Source organism: Gopherus flavomarginatus, chromosome 5, assembly GCF_025201925.1.
Source record: "Gopherus flavomarginatus isolate rGopFla2 chromosome 5, rGopFla2.mat.asm, whole genome shotgun sequence".
In the NCBI taxonomy this organism is placed as follows: Eukaryota; Metazoa; Chordata; order Testudines; family Testudinidae; genus Gopherus; species Gopherus flavomarginatus.
This window is the reverse complement of record NC_066621.1, coordinates 4,419,438-4,446,043: the sequence shown is the minus strand read 5'-3', so window position 1 is coordinate 4,446,043 and position 26,606 is coordinate 4,419,438. Positions and strand designations below refer to the sequence as shown.

The 26,606-nt window shown below is 53.4% G+C and overlaps 1 protein-coding gene across 4 annotated transcripts; it reads right to left on the bottom strand.

The window, feature by feature from the left end:
* Nucleotides 1-581: 581 nt before the first annotated feature.
* On the bottom strand, nt 582-25,579 carry FBRS (fibrosin). Of its 4 annotated transcripts, none has more exons than XM_050956701.1 (18): nt 24,702-25,579; nt 23,229-23,414; nt 22,814-22,849; nt 22,666-22,695; nt 22,369-22,417; nt 20,241-20,640; nt 19,786-20,021; nt 19,211-19,404; nt 19,016-19,060; nt 12,260-12,355; nt 11,905-11,973; nt 11,791-11,820; nt 11,461-11,532; nt 3,954-4,086; nt 3,575-3,658; nt 3,346-3,429; nt 2,533-2,752; nt 582-2,185 (listed from the first exon to the last, which is right to left on the bottom strand). In XM_050956701.1, the coding sequence occupies exons 1-18, from the start codon at nt 25,053-25,055 to the stop codon at nt 1,540-1,542; spliced, it is 2,964 nt and encodes a 987-aa protein (XP_050812658.1). In that variant the 5' UTR covers nt 25,056-25,579; the 3' UTR covers nt 582-1,539. The 4 variants fall into 4 exon arrangements, with proteins under 4 accessions (XP_050812658.1, XP_050812659.1, XP_050812661.1 ...); XM_050956702.1 differs by having other exon boundaries at nt 23,229-23,411; XM_050956704.1 differs by lacking the exon at nt 11,461-11,532.
* Nucleotides 25,580-26,606: the final 1,027 nt, after the last annotated feature.

Sequence of the window (26,606 nt, the reverse complement as noted above, 5' to 3'; positions counted from 1 at the left end):
CCAGGGGCCACATGGACCCCTCCCCGAAAAGGATCGGGGCCGCACAGATCTGTTGCCGCACAGGATCATGGCCGTGTCATGCTGGGGGCCGCACAACCTCACCCCACATGGGATCAGAGTTGCCATCGCCCCAGGCTCTGCCCAGATCCCTCCCCGAATGGATCAGGGCTCCCACTGTGGTGGGTGCTGCCCAGATTGCAACTGAGACTGGGGCCCCCCACTGTGCTAGGTGCCACAGAGAGAGAGAATACAAGTCCCTGTCCCAGAAAGCTCACAATCAAAAATCAACAAAGGGGAGGACGATTCTCCCCATTTTACAGATAAGGCCCAGGGAGATTCAAGGTCACCCCCAGCCTGCAGTGGAGCCAGGAATGGAACCCCGGGGTCCTGGATTGGTGCCTGAACCCCAGGATCAGCCCGCATCTGGCCTCCCTCACCTCACTGCGTCAAGGCACCAGGAGCCTCCCAGCCCTGGGCCTGAATATTTCATCATCACCAGCATGTTCAGGTCCTGCAGTCATGGATTATAACCCGGATCCCTCACCCACCCCCACGTAGAAGAAATCACAAAGAGGAATCTCTCCAGAAGCACCAATCAGGGGTTTAATTAAACCAGGGGGTGGGAAGAGGAAAGGGAGGAACCGGCAGTGTCCAATGCAGCCGTGTTACCCCTTTCTGATCAGGTCCAGTGGGGAGAGGGAGGGGAGCGTCACAACGTCGATACAGGAATAGAAAAAAGCGCAGTACATTAAAAATGAGGGGAGAGAAGAGGGGCGGGGGGTCCTTTAAAATCACCACCTCAAACCTGGTATAAATGTACAAAATCCAGCTCCCCTGAGGGAGCAGGGACCTATTTACACTAGGCTGGGGGCCCCAGCTCCACTCCTGCCCCCCCAGTCCACAGGGGAGCAAAGACACCCCCCGAAATCCCCACTTACGGAGAGATTTGGGGAACCTGAAGCCCAGACTCCTGCCCTGAAAGCCCACGAGCTTGGGGAGATCGCCCTTTAACCCCCACCCGCCCCGGGGTGATCCCAACAACCCAGACCTAACCCCCCCAGTCCAGTAGAGAACACCCCGACAGCTGGTCTTTCTCCCCCAAGCCCTCTCCATGGGACAGCGCAGGGCACCCAGTGCCAACCCTCCTTCACCTGGACCCAGCCAGGCCAGAGGGAGATGGGGAGGCACAGCCACACCCTGAACCCCACTGTCCTGCCCCACATCCCTTCTGAGCTTGTATCTGTGTGTAGCGGCTGGGGTGGGGGGTTCCTCAGCGCTCTCACCCTTGACCCTGGCCAGTCCAAGGGATGGGGGAGGGGATGCTACACCTGATGCCAGGTGGTGGGAGGGGATACCAGTGCTGATGCCAGGTGGGAGGGATGCTGACTGGTCTGGTGTGGGGAGGACATACTGCCCCTGATGCTGAAGTGGGCGGGGGAGAATGCTGCCCCTAATGGCAGGGTGGGGGGGATCCTAGCCAGCCCAGTGTAGGGAGGGGATGCCATCACTGATGCCAGGGGGTGGGACCCACAGGCATCATTATCTGGAGTCCCGGTCCTTGTAAGTGGTGGTGAGCTCTCTGAGGTCTGGGGCACGGCGGGGGGAGCTGGGCCGGGCGCCGGGCACGGCAGGGATGAGGGGCGGAGGGGCACCAAGCAACCCCTCTGGGGGTGGGGCCTTGGCCAGCAGCGCGGCATGGCGGGGGTAGGCCAACAGCCCCGGGGGGTGCGGACCCAACCCATAGAGCCGGGCACGCTCGTAGTCCTCGGGCAGCTCACGCTCCAGGTAGCGGGGCAGGGCGTAGGGCTCCCGCCAGGCCTCCAAGGTGGCATAGGGGGATCCGGGGGCCGGCCCAGCCACCAGGTACGGTGGCCGCTCGAAGACAGCCAGCGGCCCCAGCGAGTGGGGGACATGGAGAGCCCCGGGAAAGGGCCCGCCCGCCCGTAGTGCCCCCTCCAGGACACCCAGCTCCGGCTCCTCCTTCACCTTCACTTCCTTCTTGAGGGCAGGGTCAGGGTAGGGTGAGCGTGAGGCCCGGCCCCCCACCGGGCTGCCGTAACGTTGCTCCCGGCCTGGCTCGCTGTGTGCCCGCATGGGGCCGTCTTCCAGCCCCAGGGAAGCGGGGTGCTTAGAGGGCAGGGGTGCCGGTGAGGCACGAGGGGGGAGCCTGGAGAATAGGGTGTCCCTGGAACAGATGTGGGGGTTAGTGCCATGAACTGGGCTGAGGCTTGCACAATCCCCAACTCGTCCCTCTCCTCATCAGTCCCAAATCCCCCCATTCCTCAGCCGTCCCACCCCCTCCCTAATCCCCAACTGTTCCATCCCCTTCCTCTCCCACCCTTGCATCAGCCCCTGATTCCCCCCACAATCTCCATCCCCCCTTCCCCTGAATCAGTCCCGCCCCCACACCTGGACCTCACTGCCCAGATCTCACCCTGACCGCCCACAACCCTCAGCCAGCCCTGCAACCCTCATCTCCTGCCCTCTTGCATTGACCCCTGCCCCCTCAGCCAGCCTGCCCCCACCTCGTACCTGTCCTTCTCGTCCTTTATGGCAGGCACCTCTCGCTTGTCCGGCTCTTTGTCATGCTGGGCCGGCCCGCGCTCAGCTGCATCACCGGCACCCCCTTTGGGCCAGGCGGGGGCAGTGGGGAAGGAGGGGGGCGTGCGGTGCAGCCGGTTCCATGGGTCGTGGGGGCTGCCGTAGGCCTGGGCCCCGGGGCTGTCCTTCTGCCCAAACATGGAGCTGGAGTCTGGGATGGGAAACAGAGACCAGAGCATGAGACTGGGAAGGACCTAGAACGCCATACTCATGGAAGCGGCGGAGCAAAGCTCTCCCTACAAAAGCTCCACCTCTGCCAAGGAAGGCCCCGCCCCTGACAAGGGAGGCCCTGCCCCCACGTCCCTTCTCTATCCAGGCCCTGCCTTATCCCATGGGGGATTAGCCTACAGAGGTTCTGAGAACAGGTCCCGCCCCTCAGGTGCGGGCCCCGCCCCTTTCCCCCAGAAATCCCTGGGGCTTGCCTGCCTGCTCCAGCACAGGCCCTGCTCCAGGGTTGTTACTGTTCAATTACTGTCCCTCTTGGACACAGCCCCCACTCCTCCTCCCCAGGTCTCATTGTGGTCCCACCTCCTCTCACATGGGGGGTCTCACTCCCCAGAGCTCGCCTGTGTCCGCAACTTTTCCCTCACGGCTCCACCCCCAGCCTCTCACCATGCAGGTCCTATTCCCACCCAGGTGGGCTTCAGCCCCCAGGGTTGTTCCACATGGGGCCTAGAAAAGCCCTCCCTCCTTCCCAGCACCAGAGTCTGCCCTCACCCCTGTGGCCCCGCCCCCTCTACTCACTGAAGGCGGGGTTCCCCAGGCCCCCAAAGGCCCCGTTGGAGAGCGCCCCCAGCGCAGCTAAGCCAGTGGGGCGGCTGAAGGGATCTGGAAGGCAAGAAGGAAAGGGAGGGATGAATGGGCGCAGTGATGCCCCCCTGGGCCCCACCCCTGGTGCGCCCCGCACAGCCCATGTGCGGCCCCTGACTCCACGCCTAGTCCTGGTGCCCTGTACCCAGCCCCCAGCTCTTACCAATGTGTGCGCTGGGGCCCAGGAAAGAGCTGTGTGGTGCACTGGGAGGCCCGAAGGAGGCACCAGAGCTTGCCTGGACGGCACCTTTGGAGGACAGATAAAGCATTAGATTGGTTGAGAAGAGGTCATCCCTACTGGCTAGCCCAGCTCCCTCCCTCCCCCAGACTGAGCCCCAACCCCCACAGCCTCTGGGTGGCCTGTCTCTTCCCTCCCCTAATCGACTCCAATCCCCCCATGTCCTCCGCCAGCCCAGTACCCCCTCCCCCAGATATGCCTCCAATTCCCATGGCACGCTTATGTCATTTTCCCAATAACCTGGGTACCCGGGGCTGGGAGGGGGGCAGTGGCTGCAGGCTCTTGGGGCCAGGAAGGCACTGACCTGCGGGGGTAAAGAGCGTGGCAGGGCGCGTGAGCTCTTGGCTATGAGCAAGGCTTCCAAAGGTCCCTGTGCCAGGAAGGCAGGTGATCAGGTCGTTCCGGAAATCCAGCTTGTGGGGATCACCCTGCATCAGCTGGGGAGAGGGGAGAAAGGAGGTCAGCCAAGGGGGAACCTAACTGCGTCTCACAGGGCCCTTCTAGCCCACTCCCACCCAGGCAGGGTCATCCCCAATGGTTACTCCCCAGGGCTCCATATGGCATCAGCCCCCAGTCTCACATGCCTCGGTGCTAGGGAACGGGCCCTCGTGGAGCTCTGGGAACCCTGGGCCAGAGCTCACAGTCTGGGAGCACATGTAATTCTGGGGAAAGTTAACAGGTGAGGGAGGGGTCAACTGATTTGTAAAAAAAAATAAATCTACAGAATCCTTATGTCACTGGTATCACCCTCTGCAAGGGACTCTCAGTCCCTGCCCGCCCCATCCCCCAGCTCTAGGTCCTCTGGTTGGTGGAATTTTGGATTATACATCATCAGCAATGGCGCGAGTTGGGTATCATTCCAAAGCCCTTTCTCCCTGCACACAACGGGCCAAACCTCGAACAATTATGTAGTTTGGAATTAGAGACAAATATTGAAACCCCAAAAGGGTCTTTTGATTCTGCTTTAATCCGGGGATGTGAAACATGCAGCCCTCCCGAAGTGAAACTTGGATCCTCGCCTGACAATACCATGATAGCAGTTAATGCTCAGAACATGAGACTGGATTCGGTTTTCTAAGGTTACAAGAAAGGGAAGGACAGAGCTTCCAACTTATTTGGCGTCATCAGCAAAAGAGAAGTGATTCGTTGGTGTAGATCAGGGGTCAGCAAACTTTCAGAAGTGCTGCGCCGAGTCTTCATTTATTCACTCTAATTTAAGGTTTTGCGTACCAGTAATACATTATAATGTTTTTAGGTCTCTTTCTATAAGTCTATAATATATAACTAAACTCTTGTTGTATGTAAAGTAAATAAGGTTTTTAAAATGTTTAAGAAGCTTCATTTAAAATTAAATTAAAATGCAGAGCCCCCTCTGGACTGGTAGCCAGGACCCGGGCACTGTGAGTGCCACTGAAAATCAGTTCGGCACGCGTGCCATAGGTTGCTTGCCCCGGTGTAGATCATCACCATTATCAGCTTGGATTATGATGCCAAAAGAGGTGTAATGGGGTGGTAGTGAAGACATCCAGCCCCAAGTAACTGGGCTCCATCCACAAACTGCAAGCGTGGAGCAGCACCAGCAGGGGCTGTGCTTTGTGGCGGGCGCGCGGACCATGGTACTGCAGGTGCTGGACGGCAGCTGGTAGGAAAGGCTGGGGGATGGGCTACATGGCTGGTTCCCGGTGAGCGTGCAGCTGCTGAAGGTAGAAGACCAGCTGCACCAAGTGCCTGGAGTGCAGGGGGTGTGGGAGGGGAGTGCAAGGGTTAGGGGAGAAGGGGCACAGGAATCCACTTTGGCCTTCCAGAGGCGACATGTTGTGGGGTGGGAGGGGACACGCAGGGTTACGTGAACCCCTGGATTTCTTGGGATGCCCAGCAGTGAGGAGGCAGCGCTCCCCTTGGCAGCTGCTCTCTCTGTGTCCTCCTAGGAAGCAGCAGGGTAGCTTGCTGAGCCCCCGGCTCCGACCCCTCCATGGGGCTGCTTCTCTTTCCCTGCTGCTGAAGTGCCTGGGCTGCTGCCTGCTTTGGAGACTGCCTGCTGAAGTGAGTCAAGGGGTGGAGGAAGAAGCAACATGTGGGGTAGTCACATGCTCCCCCCAACCTTTCAACTGCACCCCCTGCTAGCCACAGTTATACATCGCCTGCCCCCCCACCGCCCACTTCTACCAAGGCTCTGGTGCCCTGGACAGAGTAACCTTGGACCATCCCAGACAGTGGTTTGTCCAATCCATTTTGTAAAACCTCCTGTGCCGGGGATTCCACAACCTCCCTCAGAAGCCCGGTCCAGAGCTTCATTACCATAGAAAGTTTTTCCTGCTATCTAACCTACATCGCCCTGGCTGCAATTTAAGCCCATTGCTTCTTGTCCTACCTTCATTGGACATGGAGAACAACTGATCATAGTTCTTTTTACAACAGCCCTTACCATATTTGAAGATTGTTAGCAAGTCCCCTCTCAGTTGACTTTTTGCTCAAGACTAACATGCTCGTTTTTTTTAACCTTTCCTCCTAGGTCAGGTGTTTTAAAAATGTTAATCATCTTTGCTGCTCTACTCTGGACTCTCTCTAATTTGTCCCCATCTTTCCTAAAGCGCGGCTCTCAAGAACTAGACACAGTACTCCAGCTGATGCCTCACCAGTGCAGAGTAGAGTGGGAGAATTACTGCCCTTGTCTTCGATGTGACACTCCTGTTAATACACCCCAGAACAATATTAGCCTTCTTCACAGCTGCAATCACATTCTTGACTCATTCAATTTGTGATCCACTCTAACCCCTAGATCCTTTTCAGCAGTGCAACCACCCAGTTATTCCCCACATTGTGCCTTTGATTTTTCCTTCCTAAATGAAATACTTTGCACTCATCTTTATTAAATTTCATCTTGTTGAAGTCAGACAAATTAGAGAATTTGTCAGGGTTTGTATTGAATTCTAATCCTATCCTTCAAAGTTCTTGCAACCCCTTTCAGCTTGGTGACATGTGCAAAATTTATAAGCATACTTTCCACTCCATTATCCACATCATTAATGAAAATATTGAGTAATATTGGACCCAGGAATGATTCCTGTGGGACACCGCTAAATACACCCTCCCAGTTTACCAGCAAACCACTGATAACTACTCTTTGACTACAATCGTTCCACCTTATGGTAATTTCATCTAGACCACATTGCCCCAGTTTGCGTCTGAGAACGTCTGGTGGACTATGTTAAAAGCCTTACTAAAATAAAGATATATCACATCTTTAAGGAAATTGGTTTGGTTTGACATTATTTGTTCTTGACAAACCCAAGCTGGCTAGTCCTTATAACCCTATTATCCGCCAGGTGCTCACAAACTGATTGTTTAATTATTTGTTCCAGTATCTTTCCAGGTATTGAAGTTAAGCTGATTGGCCTATAATTCTCCGGGTCCTCTTTGTTCCCCTTTTTAAAGACAAGTACTGTGGCTGCCCTTCTCTTCGGGGAGATCACTCTTCCTCCAGGAGTTCTCAGAGATAATTGCTAATGGTCTAAGATTGCTTCAGCTAATTTCTTAAGTACCCCACAATGACTTTCATAAGGCCCTGCCTACTTGAATACCTCTAAAAGTACCAAAATATTCTGTGATGGTTGCCTGGTTCCTTGCTGAAATAAGAGATGTAGAAAATACGGGAGGAATTTAGAAAAGGAATTTGGGTTGTTAAAAGGTCGTCAATTCCTTTCTGTGCACTTGGTTCAGACGAAGACCCTAGAACATGAAAACAGAGCACTGAAAGTCACTTGGGGGCCGGGGGGGGGGGAAAGGGGGCATAACAGCATCCTTTCCTAGTTTTTCTCACAACGACAGAACTCCATCGAATTTCGAATGAAACATTCAGCATGGCTGGGATGACTTCCCCAGAAGTAGCCAAGCACCGTCTAGATTCGTTAGTTGTTAAATACCAAGAAGAGGTAACTGTAAAGCTACATGATGAAACTGTAACGCTTACTTGCACTGGCAATCTATTTGCATGTAACAGACTGGAGCTCATTAATAGCAGCCTTCAGAGAGGAGATAGCTAAAGGTGTCGGTCAAATGGATACTTTGGGCCATGATGTCCAAGAAGCCTTCAGCACCCAAACACTTATCCAAGACTGTGTCAATCTATAGGCTCCAATTAAGAACAGCAGACTAAAGCAGTGCTCAGGCACAAAGAAGGAAGTCAGAGTGAAAGGCTAACCAGACGTCACTGTCTGCTCATCTCCTGGCTGTGTCCAGATCACAGCATGATGTTGCTCTACATGAAACTTTGGGAACATACGACTTCTTTGTGGTACCACAATCTACGTTTGAACGCAACAGAACAATGCGTATGTACCAGGCAAGAAGCAAAGTAATGCACATCTCATGTGGGCTTCCTAAGCCAGCACCTACTGACAACGTGACCGGTGCCTTACGCCAGCAGAGGCCATTTAAGCAAAGCAATCAGAGATGGTATGGCTCAGGTACAAGCTCTTGACAAACCAGAAACTAGTAACACCTGCGAAGATTTGGCTGAGCATTTCATTATCAGGCTACAGAGAAAATACTGGACCCATGATAAACACCAGCTCATGTTTGACACCTATGCGGGGGAATCAATTAGCAATATTACCAGAAAGGAGATACTGCCCCACCTGATGCAAAATAACTGACTCCACAAACATCTCCAATTTCACAATGAAGAAGCAAGCCTTATGCTTGCACGAAGGACGAGTTAACTGTGTACATTGCAGACACAACGCTGCTGCACACAAAGAACTGATGGAAGAATTTCATCGTTGCATGGTGTAACGATGCTGCTGCTTTGCACTGTTCAGTGGAGTTTCTTTGTAGTTCCCATGAGGTGAGCTCAGACTAAAATGATCTTGCATGCCATCAAAGCCACAGAGAAAGAGATGCTACTAAACTCCAGAGTTTTGCACAAGACACAGATGTTCTAGGTTCTGTTTTTGCGCCTGCTTCTGCAGAAAAGAATCACCGTATATCCCTCAGAGATGTATTCCTATCCCTCGGACCATTAAATGCTATCCACTGGCAGGCTTCCATGCCCTTTCAAGATCTGACACTACTGGAAGATTGACTGGGAAGACCAAGTTATCTTACTGGAAGGCATTTGATTCACCTCTCTCCTTGTCCAAAGGTGCTCGAAACAGAGGTGACAGTCACCGATGAGGTTTATAAACTAAGGGCTGGAGAAAAAGCCGACGCGCAGAGGAGCACATGATTTGAGACAGCACATAGGGAGGATCTATTAACTGGGATTCTCTATAGTCTAGTAAAGAGAAGAGGATAGAAGTTGATAAAGTACACGTAGGAACGCAAGAGAAACAGTCAGATGAAAAGGAATCCCGTTCAAGTACATCACATGAAGGCAGACAACTAAAAGGTGATGCGTTTTATAAGTACTTGTATACAAATGGTAGAAGTCTAAATACTAAAATGGGTGAACTTGACTGCCTGGTATTAAATGAGGATATTGATATTATAGGCACCACAGAAACTTCGTGGAACAATGACAATCAATGGGACAAGATAATTCCAGTGTGTAAAATATATTGGAATGAGAGACTAGGTCGTGTTGGTGGGGGAGTGGCACAGAAAGAAAGCACAGAGTCAAATATAGTGAAAATCTTAAATGAACTAAATTGTACTATAGAATCTCTATGAACAGAAATTCTGTGCTTGAGTAATAAAAGTATACCAACCACTGGACCAAGATGGTGACTGTAAAATGCTCAGGGAGATTAGAAAGGCTATTAAAATAGAAAACTCAATAATATGATGGATTTCAACTATCCCCATTTTGACTGGGTACATTCACCTTGGATGGGATGCAGAAATGACACTTCTATTTACCATTAATGACTGCTTCTTGGAGCACCTAGTCCTGGAACCCACAAGGGAGAGACAATTCTTGATTTAGTCCTATGTGGAGCACAGGATCTGGTCCAAGAAGCGAATATAACTGAACCATTCAGTAATAGTGACCATAATATAATTAAATTTGACCTCCTGGGGGAGAGAGTAGAAAGAAAAGAGGAATACCAAAGAAACCCACCACCATGATATTTAAATTCAGGAAGAGGAACTACAGAAAAATAAGTAAGCTAGTTAAACTGAAATTAAAAGGAACAGTCACAAGAGTAAAATGGAGATATACCTATCTCATAGAACTGGAAGGGACCTTGAAGGTCATTGAGTCCAGTCCCCTGCCTTCGCTAGCAGGACCAAGTACTGATTTTGCCCCAGAGCCCGAAATGACCCTCTCAAGGACTGAACTCACAACCCTGGGTTTAGCAGGCCAATGCTCAAAACACTGAGCTATCCCTCCCCCCTGCAAGCTGCAGGGAAACATTTTAAAAACATAATAGAGGCTCAAATTAAAAAGAATAGTTAAGAGGACCCAAAAAATGCCACCACAGCTAAACAGAATAAAAGTAGTATCTAGAAGCAAAAAGGCATTCTTTAAAAGTTGGAAGTCAAATGAGGAAAATAAAAAGGAACAAAATCTGGCAAATAAAGTGTAAAAATATAATTAGGCAGGCCAAAAAAGAATTTGAAGAGCTACTAGCAAAAGACACAAAAACTAACAGCAAACTATTTTAAGTACATCAGAAGCACGAAGCCTGCTAAAAGCGAGGCCAGTGGAGGATCAAGGTGCTAAAGGAGCATTCAAGGAAGACAAGGCTATCGAGAAGCTACATTCATTCTTTGCATTGATTTTCATTCCAGAAGATATGAGGGAGATCCACACACATAAGATTTGTCGCCTAAAAAGAATGGCTCAAGAACTCTCCCAGATTAAGGTGTCAGTAGAGGTGGTCTGGGAACAAATTGGTAAGTTAAACAATAAAAAGTCACCAGGACCAGATGCAGACCAACGGACATAAATTGCCACTGACAAGGGGTGCATTTAGACCTGCTACCAGAAGGGCAAATCATCAAGTAATGGAACGGCTCCAAGATGATCATGTGCATCCAAAACTACCCTCCTCCTATCTGGCACAGATGGCCTGACCACACCAGTTGTGCGTAAAATACCATGTGCTCCTGAATCCACCCTTACCTAATCAAACGCTCATATGCAAAGACCAGATACTCATCACCCTGCAATGTCTGGCCAGCAGCCTGCCTTGTACAGAGACATTAGAGTGCGGCACGGACAAAGATCAGTGTAACAAAGTGCCTAGATGGAGAGGACCCCGATGATGACTTTGATGAAAACATGTTTTTAGTCTTACATGTCAAGTGTAATCCTAGGGAAGTTACCAAAGAACCATGTCTTTTTTATGTAACCAACACATCCCCGGTTAAAGTCCAGTTAAAAAAAAAAACCGTTACCTTTATCAATCAAACTTGTAATCTCATTCGGAAAAAAAAAATAGGTTAGTTTGACAGGATCCATTTAAATGTTCTAGGTTTGGTACTGTTGCGTTCGAGGGAAAAAGGGCTTTCGAATGATAGTCAACTGGACTCTTTCTGATGACATATTATCAAAATTCCCACCAACTGGAGGATCTAGATCTGGGGCTGGGGGCAACGAGTGTCCCATGCTATGCCGCAGAGGGTGAAACAACTGAATTTATAATTCTGGAGATATTTAAGACTCAGCTGACACCTCTCTTGCCTTTCTATGGCTAAGGTGGCCCCCAAACAAGTTTTTACTACATTATGCTCCCAGACTATGAGTGCAGGATCCCAGCTGTGCTCTCGCCCAGCACCAGTACTGCAGGGGGCGCTACTGGTCAGGATCTGCTGTCCCCTGCAGTGCCCATTGGGGCATAGAAAGGGCACCACCACGACTCTACCTTCATCTTCTCCTGGTGCCGCAGGATCATGTAGGCCACGCGGACGTGCATGGAGCACCATTTGCCAGGCTTCTACAAGAAAGATGGGAAAGCATCAGCTCCTGGAACACACCAGGGCAGTGCCCCCGCCTGGACTATTCCCCCTTTGTGACCCATTCCCCACAGCGCCCCCTGCTGGGCACAAGATGGGCTATTCCCCTGCCCCGTGACCCATTCCTCCCAGCGCCCCCTGCTGGGCATGCACTGGCCTATTTCCCCCATGACCCATTTCTCACAGCACCCCCTGCTGCAACAAGCAAAGTTACAGGATTGGTACACGTGGTTACTTACCCTCAGGGAGGGTCTGAAAGGGTCTGTGAGCTACAAAAAGACAGAGAGCAGGCGGTTAGAGGGGGATCTGTGCCCACACAGCATGCCATGCAAACAGCCCACTGCCCTGCTCACCTGACCCCCTTTCTGGGACAAAGAGGGGGCGACAGCTCCCAGCCGCGACGGCAGCTCTGGGTTAGTGCTCTGGGGAGAGAACAGGGGGTCAGGAGGCTACAAACAAATCAATCTCCCCACCACAGCCAGAGCCAAAGCCAGGATAGAGTCCTCCCTCCCATCTCTCCCCCACAATTGCCTAGACTCCCAGCCCCCCCACTCTAATCCATGAGATCCCACTCACCTGCCAGAGCAGGGGATAGAACCCACGAGCCCTAGCTCCCAGCCACTACCCCCCTCTCCTGCCAGCTTTAACCCTCTAGGCCCCACTCCCCTCCCAGAGCTGGGAATGGACAACGTCTACTTCCCTGCTCACCTTAGGCTGAAAAGCCCCCTGCAGGGAGCCAAAGGAAACAGCAGGGGGCAGGACAGGTTGGATCCCAGTCACGGTGGGAGGGAACGTGGCATAGAACTAGGAAGAGAGAGAGGGCAGGGAGAGCTCACTGAGTGGAAGGGGAAGTGCCATCACTGCAGGGGTCTCCTAGTCCCTGGGGAATAAGCAGCACCCTGGGACCTCGGATCTCAACCCCCAGGAAAACTCAGCACTACAACATGCCTAGCCTCTCCCTTACTGTATTCCAGCACCTGGGAACCCCCAGCACTGAATCATGTTCCCATCCTCCCGGTTATATCCCAATCCCCAGGAACCCCCAGCCCCAAGACACAGCCCTGTCCCCTACTGCTATGCCTCAGCACCTGGAAGCCCCAGCACCAAGAAACAGTCCCATCCTCTGGCTATATTCCAGCTGCCGAGATATCCTGGCACTGACATACAGCCCAGAACCTAGTCCCTGGGAACTCCCAGCACCGAGACGCAGCCCCATTCCCCATCGCTATAGCCAGCCCCCGGGAAAAAATGGTTGCTCACCTGGACAGTAACTGTGGTTCTTTGAGAAGTGCCCCCTCCGGGTGCTGCCCTCTAGCTGTGCTTGCGCACTCATGCCTTTGACTTGACAGTTCTCATGGCACTGCTCCGGGCCACTGTCATATAGCACTGCGCGGGCAAACCGCCCTCACCTCCGTCTCTACCATGAAGCCCTATAGCAGAGAACTCTGAAGTGGAGGGGAAGAAAGGCAGAGAGTGGCGCACGCCTAGGGACACACATCTCGAAGAACCACAGTTACAGCACAGAGTGAGTAACTGTCTCTTCTTCGTTGAGTAGTGACCCTGCAGGTGCTTCGCTCCGGGTGACTACCAAGCAATTCCCTCTAAGGTCGGGGGGTGGGGGGGAGAATGCGTGGCCTTCAGAGTCGATTTCAATACGAAAGAAAGTACAGAAAACACAGCATCAGAAGCAGAGTCAGGAGTTACTGATGAGCATTTGGCGAACATGCATATAGAACCCCAAGTAGCAGCCTTACGTATTTCAATCATGGGCATGTTTCTGAGAAACATCGTAGTGGTGGAAATGGATCTCAGAGTGAATTCAGACGTCCGGAGGTGCCTGAATATTACAAGATTTGCACTAAGAATTAATCCAGCCAGATATCCACCTGGCAAGTCTTTGATTAGAGATTGCAGGCTCTTTTCATCTAGCTGCAAGTGAGACACACAATTGTGGGGTCTTTCTGAAGGGGTTGTCATATCCAGAGAGGAGGCGAAGGCTCTCCCAAGCTCAAGGGTAAGCAACAATACTTCTTGTTTATCTAGGTGAGGTTTAGGGTGGAACGGCAGGTGAATGGGTTGGTTAATATGGAACTCAGAGGAAAGTTTAGGTAAAAATTTGAGGTGGGATCATAATGTGACCACCTCCTTAAAAAATTCTATGAAAAGGGGCCTTTGTGGGATGTCCCCCATTTCCTCAACCAGTTATGCTGACAAGATGGCTACTTGAAATGTTGTTTTAATTGATAAATGGAGCAGGCAGCTCAGTTTAAACTGTGATCTTGTAAGGCATTTAAGAACCAGATTATGACACTTAACTGACCGATTCTGATTTCTGAGCTGCCTGAGGAACCTCAATATTGTTGGGTAGGCAAGAACAGAATAACCCTCTGCTGGAGAATGGAAAGCTGGGATGGCTCTAATGCAACTCAGCAATAGCCCTGAAATTTTTAGAGTTAGGATATAGTCCAGTATATCTGGCTGCGATGAGGTTGGTGGAATATGTCGGAGGTCACATCAACAGACAAAGCTTGTCCATTTGAGAGTACATGTAGCGAGTAGACTGTTTTCTGCTGTGTAACTACTCTTCTTACCTCCTCTGAGCAGGCTGTCTCTAATCCCATGAACCATGGAACAACCGTGCTTTAAGATGAAGCATTCCAAGGCTGTGGTGAAGGATCTTCCAGCCCTTCCTGGGAAGGCAGTTGAGGATCAACATGGAGTGTGATCAGTGAGCAAACAAACTGCTGTATCAGGTAAAGGAACCATGTTTGTCTGGGCCCGATCAAAACTATTTGGAGGACTCTGGTTCTGTCCTTTTTTTATTTTGAGCAGAACTTTGGCTATTAGAAGAGTCAGTGGGAATACAGGCAGTAGATCCAACGACCAATGAAGGCATCTCACAGGAATCGGTGACCCAGTCCACCTCTGGAGCAAAACTAGGCACATCTCTTGTTTATCGCTGTTGTGGACTGGAAATCGAGCAACCTTCTCCAGTTTGAGACCTATCTGGGAGGTGCCCCATTACTGGAATATGTAGTGTAATATGTCGGAATCTATTTCTCACTCACGGTCTTGGAAGAAGTGCCTGCTGAGAGTATCCATGGTCACATTCTGAGCCCCTGAAAGACAGGCTGTTGTGATGATGCTCTGATTGTATATGCACCAATTCCAGAGCTTGATAGCCTCAGTGCAGAGGGATGGGGATCTTGCGTCTCCTTGCCAGTTATGTAAAACATGCATGACATGTTGTCCATCACAACTTTTATGTACTTGCCCCGATTAGTGGTAGAAACCGGAGAAAGGCGTATCTGACTACTCTGGAGTTTGATGTGTAGCATGGTCTCTTGTGACATCCATTTGCCTTGGGCCACATGAACATCCAGATTCTCTCCTCACCCTAACATGGAGGCATCAGTCATTATGATGAGCGTTGGGAAAAGACATATAAATGGGAGTCCTGAGCACACGCTGTGACGCTCTTTCCAACAACTGATGGACTGTTTTATGCAAGTGGGTATGGAAAGAAGCATATTTAAACTGTGTCTGTTTGGTGACTAAACACTCTTGAGCCACCCTGGAAGGCAGTGCAATCGGAGTCTTCCGTGATCGACTAGTTGCCATGGCCCCAACAACTGAAGACAGTTCTTGACCAAAGCTTGGGTGCTGAGTTGGATTGTATTGGCTATGTTGGAAAGAGCCACACACTTGCGCAGAAGAAGGTAGGCTCTTGCTGTTACTAAATCATGATGTGCTCCTATGAATTGCTAAGTTGTACACAGGGGTCCAAAGGAGATTTTTGAATGTTCAGTTGTAGGCCCAAGTTGAGGATGAGATCAATGGCTTTGGAAGTGGCCCACGAAGTCAGTTCCAGCGAGTGATCCTTCAGCGGCCAATCATCCAGGTAAGGGAACCCTAAAATACTTTTCCTGTAGAGCTGTGCTGCTATTACTGACATGACTTTCAAAAAGACACTCGGGGCAGATGACAGGCTGAAAGGGAGCACCTGGCACTGACAGTGGTCCTGGCTGACAATAAAATGTCCATTTTGAGATGGCTGGATAGCAATGTGGAAAGGCACATCCTGAAGGTCAAGGGCTGAGAACCAATCCCCTGGATCTAATGAGGGAATTAACACTGCAAATGTCACCATTTTGAATGTTTGTGCAAGTGTTGAGTAGCCTCAAATCTAGGACGGGTCTCCCAGGGCCAGTCTTTTTTGGTATTAGGAAATGCCTGGACTAAAACCTCTTTCCTCTGCGGTGCATGGGAACTGGTTCTACAAACACCCGAGTGTAGGAGAGAGGCTATTTCCTGACAAAGCAAGCTCCCGTGAGAGGGGTCCCTGAAAAGGGATGGAGAGGGCGGTTCATCAGTGGAAAAGATGTGGAGGGGATGGCGTACCCTGTGGAGATGATCAAACCCATCTGACTATAGGGATCAACTCCCAAATGTGCCTGAAGAGGTAAAGGTGGTCGCCAAAGGGAGGAAGGCAGTGGAACTGGTGGAGTTGGTACGGATGAGGGTGGTAATTCAGAACCTCAACCAGTCCATTAGAATTGCTGCACGGAGGTGGAAGGGTGCAAGGCAGAAGGCTGAGAGTTGGATGGTTTCCTTGTCTGGAATTTGGGTTTATTCTGATAGGGTTCACACAGCCTCTAGGAGATCAGAAATTGAGCTGTCTGGGATCTCCGAGCTGTCTGGGACTTACTAAACCATCTCTTGTAGACAGATGTATAGTTCCCAAGAGAACACAAAGTAGCCCTAGAGTCCTTTAATGTGCTCAGAGATTCACCTGCACCCATCAAAAGGAAGGTCTTCCACTGTATTCTGCTCCTCTTTCGGAAATCCAGAGCTAGAGCCAGGAGGCCCTTCTCAGAACTACTGCTGCAGAGATCGAATGGGCAGCAATATCAACAGTGTTGAGAGAGGCTTGTACTGGTGTTCTGGCAAGTAGCTGGCCCTCCACAATAATTGCCTGGAATTGCTCTCTATGCTCCGCCAGTAAGCGGTCAACAAAAGGGGGGGAGAGGAGTCACAAGATTATTGTAGGGCAGGGTTGTGGTACTGCTACCCTTCCTTCTGCGCTGCTGCTGGTGGCGGCGCTGCCTTCAGAGCTGGGCAGCTGGAGAGCGGCGGCTGCTGGCCGGAAGCCCAGCTCTGAAGGCAGAGCCGCTGCCAGCAGCAGCGCAGATGGCCTGGTATGGTATTGCCACCCTTCCTTCTATGCTGCTGCCTGCCGAGCTGGGCCCTCAGTCAGCAGCTGCCACTCTCTGGCCGCCCAGCTCTGAAGGAAGCAGCACAAGAATGACGTGATAGGTATTGCCACCCTTATTTCTGCGCTGCCGCTGGCAGGGCGCTGCCTTCAGGGGTGGGCACCCAGCCAACAGCCACCACTCTCCGGCCACCCAGCTCTGAAGGCAGCGCAGAAGTAAGGGTGGCACTACCCCAATCCCCCTAAAATAACCTTGCAACCCCCCTGCAACTCCCTTTTGGGTCAGGACCCCCAATTTGAGAAACGCTGGTCTCCCCTGTGAACTCTGTATAGTATCTGGTAAAAGCACACAAGAGACCAGATTCCCTGGTCCGTGAAGCATTTTTCATGGCCGTGAATTTGGTAAGGCTCAGTGATTATATTTCACCATTAACGCCTGATAGTTGGTTATTTTAAGTTGTAAGGAGGCTCATGAGTAAGATCTTCTACCCACTAGGGCTAAACGTTTATCATCCTTTTCATGGAGTGTGGATTTAGCACAGTGCAGCCCTCCATACTCGCTAACTGCGTTGCCCACCAAAGGAGTAGGAGAGGGCTGAGAAAAAACAAGTCTTTTGCTGGAATATAATATTTTTTATCCGTTCTCTCACATGTAGACAGAATAGTGGCTGATGATCGCTGGAGGGTCCAGAAGGGCCTTGTTGACACGCAAGGCTATGTGGGCAGATGAGGGTGAATGAAGGACACCAAGCAGCTTATGATGAGGTTCTTTAACCTCCTGGAGAGGGATCTGCAAGGAATTGGCAATTCTCTTGACCAGATCCTGAACTGCTTAAAATCATCCACCAAGGATGGAGGAGGATGAGGCATGACTGCTTCATCAACAGTTGAGGAGATGTGGTTGGAGGAGAGACCTCTTCACTGGCTTTAGTTTCTTGCTCCTCAAAAATTTCTTCTTGAGGATCAGGTCTCCTAGAGAGGGCAGGCGATGAAGGTTGCCTATCTCTGTGATGGGTGGTGCTTGAAGCCCTGGAAAATTGTTAATGATAGGCTGCTTTGGTACTAAGGGCGCAGAGGAAGAGCTTTTCTTGCTGCTTTGGTCAGCTAACGGTATCAACGATCGCGCTGGGCCTGAGGCTTTGCCATCTTTTGGTTTAGTGGTGCCCTCGGAACCTGAGGAACCAGCAGCCTCACAAATACCAGACTGGAGAACAGACAGTGCTGAAGTAGCTGAAGACACTGACAACCTTGGATTTTTTGAGATAAATCCTACTTGGTGAACTCAGGGCAGACCTTCGGAAGGCTTATGAGAGGAGTCTTGCGTCTTCCTCTTAGATGCCCTCAATGGGAGCAGCTGAGAGATAGTAGAGGTAGCATATTTTCCTGGAGATTGGTGTACAGGAACAGTCATTTGACCGGGGTCAGAAGCCAGGCGTAGTGAGCTCTCTATCATCAGGAGAGGAAGTTTGATCTCCCAGATTTTTCTCACTCCAGATGTCAATGCCAGACAGAACTTACACTTCCGGGCAACGTGTGATTCCCTGAGGCAACAAGTGCACTGAGGAGTGCCCGTCACAACAGACAACATTTGACACTGGGAGAACCGGGCACAACCTCCCAGTGAACAGGAACTACTTTATCTACTAACTAATACTCTCTAAATGTAACACATTTAAAAAAAACAACATTATTTTTCATAACTAGGAAGCTACTACTACTATTACACTAATGTTAAACACTACAGATGAACTACTACAATAACAAAGCAGGGCACAGTTGAGGTAATCTCAGCGGGAACCGCTGCCAGAGCTCTGTCTCTGGCTGAGAAGGAACTGAGGGCGGTTCGCTTGTGCAGTGCTATATAACAGCAGCACAAGGCATGAGGCTGACTAGCACGCATGTGTGAGCAGACCAGACACTGCTATGAGAAATCGCTGACCAAAGGCGCTGGGGGCACAAGTGCACCAGCCACAGGGACACTGCTCGAAGAACCACACCTGGTATTGAGACATGCCCCGTCCCAGCCTCCAATATCCCAGCGCTCAGGAGCCCAGCACCTAGACACAGCCCTGCCCCCTCCCCCCCCCCCAGTATCCCCAGCAGCCTTGGCACCTAGACACAGCCATGCCTCCGCCCCATATCCCAGCCCCCAGGAGCCCTGGCACCTAGACACAGCCCTGCCCCACCTCCCCCCAATATCCCAGCCCTTGGGGCCCCTGGCACAGGGTAGTGGCTGCCAAGGCTGCACTCACGTTATGCCTCAGAAGCCCATCAATCTTGCCTGGGTATTTCTCAAACTGGAAAAGAAAAAGTGGGATATAAGGGGAACCCAACGCACCAGTGCTCTCTAGAGGGGAAAGGCCTGAGTCCCTTTCCCCGCTCCCCCCGAGGCAGAGTTTCCTGCCCTGGGGTCGGACCGGAGCGGATGCCCCTGAAGGGTCACTTACCATGGTGGGGGCGGGCACCATGCCCGGCGGGAAGGGGGTGAAGTGCTGGTGCGTGTGCTGGTGGGTGTGCTGGTGCTGGTGGTTGTGCTGGTGGAACTGGAAGGCCAGTGGGCGGATGGCGGCTGCCCCCATGTCGGCCCCGCCCTGTGCTGTCAGGAACCGTGAGCTCAGGCCCTGCCGTATCAGCTCTTGTTCTGAGCAGGGACAGGAGAGAGCAGGGGGTGGAGTTATCAGGGGGAGATGTGACCCCCTTGTAGCCCCTCCTCCTCAGCCCCCCAGAGAGATGGGAACACCCACCACCACCTCTTCCTGAGAAATGAAACCCCTTCCACCACCACCAGCCACCTCCACACTCTCCCAGAGAGATGGGATCCCCGTGCCGGCCCCTCCCCCTGGAGATATGGGAACCATCTTCTGCCTGCCTCACCCTGAAAGATGTTCCCTCCCCCCTCCGCCAACCCCTTCCCAGAGGAGATGGGACTGGCTCCACCAGCCCCTCCCTTCCCCCTCACCAGCCTCTCCCAGCCCGCTCTGCCATGCACCCCACCCCCACCCGTGCATCCCTCCCAACTCACCAGATAAGGCTGCGGCTGCGGCCGGGTGCCCGGCGACCTGGAGCAGAGGGGGTGGTGGGGGCAGGCCCGGAGAAGGGGGGAAGAGGGGCGGGTGATGGTGGGTGGGGGGGCGCAGGGTGGAAGGAAAGGCGTGGGGGGGCAGGGCCAGCGAGGGAGTGGAGGGGCGGGGAGGAAGCTGTGAGGAGGAGGAACACGGGGGCAGCAGGGGCTTGGCGTGTGCGCTGCTCCGGCTGCACCTGCAGAAGACAGAGAAGAAGAGAGAAAGTCAGCCCAGGGGAGAGAACGAGCGAGACCAAACGAGAGGAGAGTAAGTGGGGGGAAGATGAGGGGTACGGAACACGGAACGGGGGGAGGAGGGGACACACAACTGAAAGAGAGAAAGAAAAGAAGGGGGGGAAGGTGACAGAACGAAGGGGGACAGAACGAGGCAGGAATGCACGCCCTAGCTCACTCACCCGGCGATGCTGAGGTCCAGCCCTGCTCCATAGGGCCCCGGCGGCGTGGGGCTGGCGAAGGGCGCTCCCTTCCCATGCACAGTGGGCTGGGGCAGGCCGTGGGGTGCTGGGCCCCCCTGCGGCACCGGCAGCTGGCCCCGGGGCTGGGGCGTGGTGCGAGCAGCAGCCGGGTTGGGTGTCCGGGAGGGCGGCGGGGCTGGAGGAGTAGGGGGCCGGGCCGGGGCCACAGGGAGGGCTGGGGCTGCCTGAGAAAGGGGGTCCTTGGGCAGGAAAGGCACTAGCAGGGTGTCCCCGTCGGCCTCGTGGCTCCGCTCCTGGCTTCGCTCCAGCCCTGAAACCTTGGGGATCACAGAGAGTTTGGCTGCACAGCTCCCGTTCACGGCACCAACTGGGCCCGAGGCTGGGGAGAGAGACAGCAGCCAGTGAGAGACCACCCAGCACCAGGGGGCACTCTCCTGGCTGCCAGTGCTGCCCTGATGCCCCAATGCAGCGCTGGCGTGGGGTGGGTGGGTGCTGCCATGCAATGAGCAGGGTGGGAGGGCTCTGTAGGAGGCACTCCCCAGCAGTCAGTGCTGCCCTATGCCCCAGTGCAGTGCTGGGGGTGTGTGACAGGCTGTACCTCATGTTCACACTTTTCAATAGACTATGATAAATTGCGTATAAATGTACCACCTCACAAGGGATACCTGAAAACTCATAATCTGCTGAACATTTTTGTCCTGGTAAAACGTGTGGCAACAATGTATGTGAAGTTAAAAGATTCTACTATATCACATTGTTGTAACGTGTTCCAAGTTTAGAAAAGCAGGCCCAAAACGGTTCTTCAGAGACAAAAGGCGCATTGATGTCCTGGCCAGGTATCAGCACAACGAATGAACCATCATATACTACCACCTAGATAAGCGGCTCTTTGGCAGGAAGAAGGGTGTGAGTGAGAACTTTACATATTGGCAGAACCACAGTCAGGGAGTTCCATGGAAACAGTCTGTCTGTCACCTGAACCCCAGCTGGAGATAATCCTCAAAGAGGGGAAAAGCATATGGGAAACAGTGGTCTCCAAATCATCTCTGGCCCCTCATCTCTACTCACTGGAGCAGTGAAGTTAGAATGACAAAGGAAGCATCACTGAACTGGGGGGGAATCCTGGCTGAAGCAATCCACCCAGACTTCTGTAAGCTTATGGCGAGAAAAACATTTTTGCTTTAAGTTCACTTAGCTTGTTAAGGTAGGTACTTCCTTGTAAAAGGAAGTATTTTTTCCACATACTGCACAGTCAACCTGTGGAACTCCTTGACAGAGGATGTTGTGAAGGCCAAGACTACGACGAGGTTCAAGAAAGAACTAGATATATTCATGGAGGAAAGGTCCATCAATAGCTATCAACCAGGAGGGGCAGGGATATTTGCCAGAAGCTGGGAATGGGTGACAGGGGATGGATCACTTGATGATAAACTGTCTGTTCATTCCCTCTGGGGCATCTGGCCTTGCCCACTGTCAGCAGACAGGACACTGGGCCAGATGGACCTTTGGTCTGGTGTGCGGTTCTTATGTTAGGTATTAGTTTGTCTTTTTGACTTATTTTCTTTGTAATCAATTCTGACTTTGATGCCTCATTACTTGTAATCACTTAAAATCTTTCTTTCTGTAGATACGAAACTTCTTTTATTGTTTTATCTAAGCCAGTGTGTTTGGACTGAAGCATTTGGGAACTGCCACTTGAGACAACATTATGCATATAATTTTCCACTGATGAAATGACTGACTTTCTGTGAGCTTGTATTGCCCAGCTGGGAGCTGTGTAGTACAAGACATACATTTCAGGTGGACAAGGCTGGGACTGGGAATTTGCTGGTGTCGCCCTGTATGTAATTCATGAGTGGCTGGCCAGAGCGCTCCTGTCATTTAGCTGGGAATGATTTTGCAGGCTAGGGGCTATGAGTGAGTAGGAGCAGGAGTGGCTGTTCTCACAGCAAAGCAGAACAAAAGGCACCGCAGGCTAGAGAATGAAGGGGACACAGTTGTTCAACAGTCTGGATTGTATCCGGTGTAATGTCACAGGGGGCACTGCGCTGCAGCGAGCAGGGCGGGGGGGCCTCTGTAAGGGGTGCTTTTCTCCTTTAGCACTCACCTTTGTTGGTTGAGACAGTGAACGATTGATCCAGGTCATCATTGGAGGCCTGATAGGGAGAGAAATGAACTCATGTTATCACTGGCTGTAGGGAGCCCCCTGCTGCCAAATACACACGAGAAGCCCCCCCAACCATCCTTGATTCTCTGAGCTCCCCAGGGAGGGGTCCCCTCCCAAACATGCCTGCCCGCGGTGGGGGGGAGGGGATTAGGAACGTGAGCACAGGAGGGGTGGGCTGGTGGAGTTCAGGGGGTGGAGATGGGGGCAGGAGGAGGGGTAGGGTTCAGGGCCTCTCACCTGCTCCCCTGGGTCACTCTCCATGTCACACTGCAAGGGAGAAAGACAAAGGTGGGATGAGCGGAGGGCGAGCTGCCTGAGCCTGCCCCTAGGGGGTGCCATGGGCCAGACAAAGCGGGGAGAGGTGGAGCGTGAGAGAGCCACTTACTATGTATCCTGTTTCCAAGTAGGAGCGGAGGGAGGCCTGTGGGAAAGAAGGGATATCATTGGCAGCTCCGCCCCCTGCTGAGCAGAGTTGGGATGCCCCTGCCATGTGTAATGAGCACCTCCTGCAAGCCACCCACCCAAGGCCTGCACCCCAAAGTCCTCATCCAGCTCCACCCTCCTTTGCACCCCCCATGCTCCATCTCCCTCATCCCCCCACCCTCCCTTGCACCCCCAGTCTTTTCCCCAACCCAGTCCCTACTCTTCCAGCATCCCCACTGTCCCCCTTTCACAGCACCCCACCCACCCCGGCAATACCCTACCATTCCCCTGCCCAGCTCCCCACACTCCCTTGCAGCCCCATGTCATCCAGCCCCCCAGTTCTCCCTGCCCAACCCCACATGCCCATCTCCACTCACCTCTTTCCTCCTCCTCTTGCTGCGTCTCCTCAGCGCCCGCTCCCCCGCATGCCGCCCACACCCCTTCTCTGAGCTCTCATCATGGCCCTCCTCCTCCTCTGAGCCGCTCCCCTCACCCCGCTTCCGCTTCCCCGAGTGCTTCAGCCGATGCTCCAGCCGCTCGGGGGTCCTCAGTGTCGTGTCCTTCTGTGGGGAGGGGGAGATGGTGAAGCAGCTCCTTGAGGACAGATGACACCTGCCCAGCCACCCGTAATGAGTTCCCTCACCAAGCGCTTAGACACAGCCACCTCTGGCGTGGGGGGCTGCTTATACTGGGATCCCTTGCCTAGTGCTGAGATACGGACACCTCTTGGGCGGGGCACAGGGACTGTTTACATAGGGATCCCTTGCCTGGTGCTGAGAAGCAGCCACCTGGGGGGCGGGACATGGGAGAATACAACTACCCTAGTGGAGTTCGACCTTTACTCTGGGGTACACGCCTTGATTCTTAATCAGTCCAGTCTGACAAGAGGAGCAAGCATGAGTCACTGCAGAACAGGAACACACTGAGATTGGAGAGCTCCCCACCCTGCATTCCTGAAACCTGGATTCCCTGCTTCACATTTTAACTGGAAGATGTCTTACGGCATGTCTACGCTGCCCATGGCACAGCGCTGCCGCGGCCGTGCTGTAACGTGGGCAGTTTAGTCACACTTTATCACCAGGGGAGAGCTCTTCTGGGGATAAAAAAAATAACCACCTCGAACAAGGTATCTATACTGGCAGTTTTCAGTGCTAAAACTTCCATCACTCAGGGTGTGTTTTTTCACATCCCTGAATGACTGAAGTTTTGGCAGTGTAGACACAGCCTTACTTGAGGCCCGACACAGCACCTCTTCCAAAGGACGGCAACCTTCCTGGACACAGCACTCAGGATCCCAGACAAAAGTCATGGCCCCGTCCCCCCACTCCCGCTATATCCCAGCCCCCGGGAACCCCTGCCACTGAGAGATAGCCCCATCTCTCCCACCATATCCAGTGCTAGGAACCCCCAGTTCCAATGCACAAGCATCCCTCCCCTAGCTATATCCCATCCCCTAGCACTGTGACACATCCCCTCCGTCATCCTACACATCCCACGCCCGCTCCACTATATCCCAGCCCCCAGAAACCCCCAACCCCAAGACACATCCCTGTCTCCCCAGCTATCTCAGCCGTCAGGAACCTTTGGTACCTAACTACATCCCTCACTATATTCCAGCCCCCGGGAACCCCCAGCACTGAGACATGGCCCCATCTCCACTCTATATGCCAAGTACTCCAGAAATATAACCCCATCAATCCACCCTATCCGGGCTGGGCTGCCTATAATTGTCTGTTTTGGGTGTGGTGTATGTGTGTCGCACACCACTGTGCTTCGCCTGGAATGGGCTCTGCTACGTGTCTCCTGTGCCCTATAGTGCCTGTGGCTGAGGACGATTCTCAGCCCCTCACCTCCAGTGCCTCCAGACTGATGAAACTAGCAATGACAAAGCCGTCAATCAGATCCTCTTCCTCCTCCTCCTCCTCCTCCTCTTCATGGCTGCAGGAGGAGCCTGAGGGCCTTGCCCTCCGGCGCAAGGGCCGGCGCCGGGGCTTACCGGGCGCCACAGGGGCTGGTGGGGCAGGACCTTCGCTCTCAGAGTCTGAAGAAGAGGAGAGGACGCCCCGGTGGGTGGGCTCCCCTGGACGTCCCCCCCGACGTTGGCTCCGGCGGCTCTCACGGTCCCGCCGCGAGCAGCGCCGCAGCCTCCGGGCCCTGCCACCTCCCCCGCTCCAGCAGGGGGCAGGAGCTGCTGCCGCTTCCATGCTGCCCCCGGCCAAGCCTCTTCTTCCGACGCCCTTCACCCCTCTCCGGCCTGCTGCATGGCAGCTGTTCTGAACGGGGTCCTCTCCTCTGGGCGCTGATTCGTGGAGAACCAGAGGGGGGAGCTCCTCCCCCAAGAGGTGGATGGGGTGTGTCTTCGTCCTCTCCTTTAAACACTTGCTGGCAACCTCCCCTTTAAGGGGGATTTTGACACATGCTAGTAATCTTCCCCTTTGAAATCCGATTTAGGGCCCCCCAACACCAACTCCCTGTGGCAGTTTCTTGGGGGGGGGCGCCTCCCCTTCAGTACACCACAGCGGCTGCTCTGTGCGTCCTCCCCTTTAAGGCAGGCCTTTCCAACAACAGACCTTTAATGCCCCTTGACATAAACTCCAAGACCGGGGTAGGCCGAGGTGCACCTCCCCTTTAATTCAGATTAACTTGCTGCCGAAACCAACCACACTCTCCAAGGGCCTCCCCTTTAAGGCTAGGCCATGAAATGGCTGAGGCGGCTTCTGGCAGAGGCCTCACATCCCCCCTGCGGTATTGGGGCCCCTCCCCTTTAAGTGGGCGGGCTCGACACCTCCGCCACAGGCAGTCCCTGGGGTAGGCGGCCTGCGAGCCAGGCAACTTCCCCTGGGAGATTCCGGCGTTAAATGTCTTCAGCCACCGAACACGTCGGAGATGAGGGGCAGGAGTGACTTCCCCTTTAAGATTCTGGCTTCCACTTCTGCCAGCAATGGCAATGGTCGACGGGCCGAGGGGGGAACCTCCCCTTTAACAAGCCAGGGGTAACGCTCCCCCCACAAACGCGCCGGGCTTCGCGGGAGGCACCTCCCGTGTCAGAATCCAGGGTGAACGGCTCCTGCCTCCGGGGGCGCGCGGTCACTGCCCCTTTAAGAAACCGGTCTGAAAGCGCTTCCCGGGATTCATGTCAGGGGCCACGTCCCCTTTAAGAACCCAGAGTTTAAATCTCACCAGCCACTTCCGTAATTAGGCCAGCTGGCGTCCCCTTTAAGAACTTGGCGTCAAACTCCTCCGACAAGAAACCCCCTTCCACAATGGGGCAGGAGCGAACTCCCCTTTACCAGCTCCGGGCTCCCTTTAAATCCACTGACAGGCGCTGGGACGAAGAGGGGGGCTGTTGTCTTCCGGCAGAAATCCCCCTTGACTCCTGACGCTGCTCTGTCCCTTTAAGAAGCGGCCGTAGAGGGCAGGAATCCGTTGGCGGGGACGGGGCGGGGAGGGGGGCTCTCGCGGCCGCTGCGGGGAACGGGGCGTCTCGCGACCCCCGCGCTGATTGGCCGCGAGGCTCGTGCCCAGCGCTGTCCTCCTTGCCCCCCGCTGATTGGCCGAACCGGTGGGGACGGAATGGTTCGGTCCGAGCCGGTCTCTGCTTCCCTCACGGGAGGGGGCCCGCTTGGTCTCGCCCTCCCCCTCCACGGGCCGCGCCCCGCTCGCCACTGTCCCCCGACTCTCTCGGCTGTCTGTCTCTGCGCGTCGCTGCCGGATCCTCTTCTCCTCTGCGCACGGCACGCGACGCAAGCCCGTCC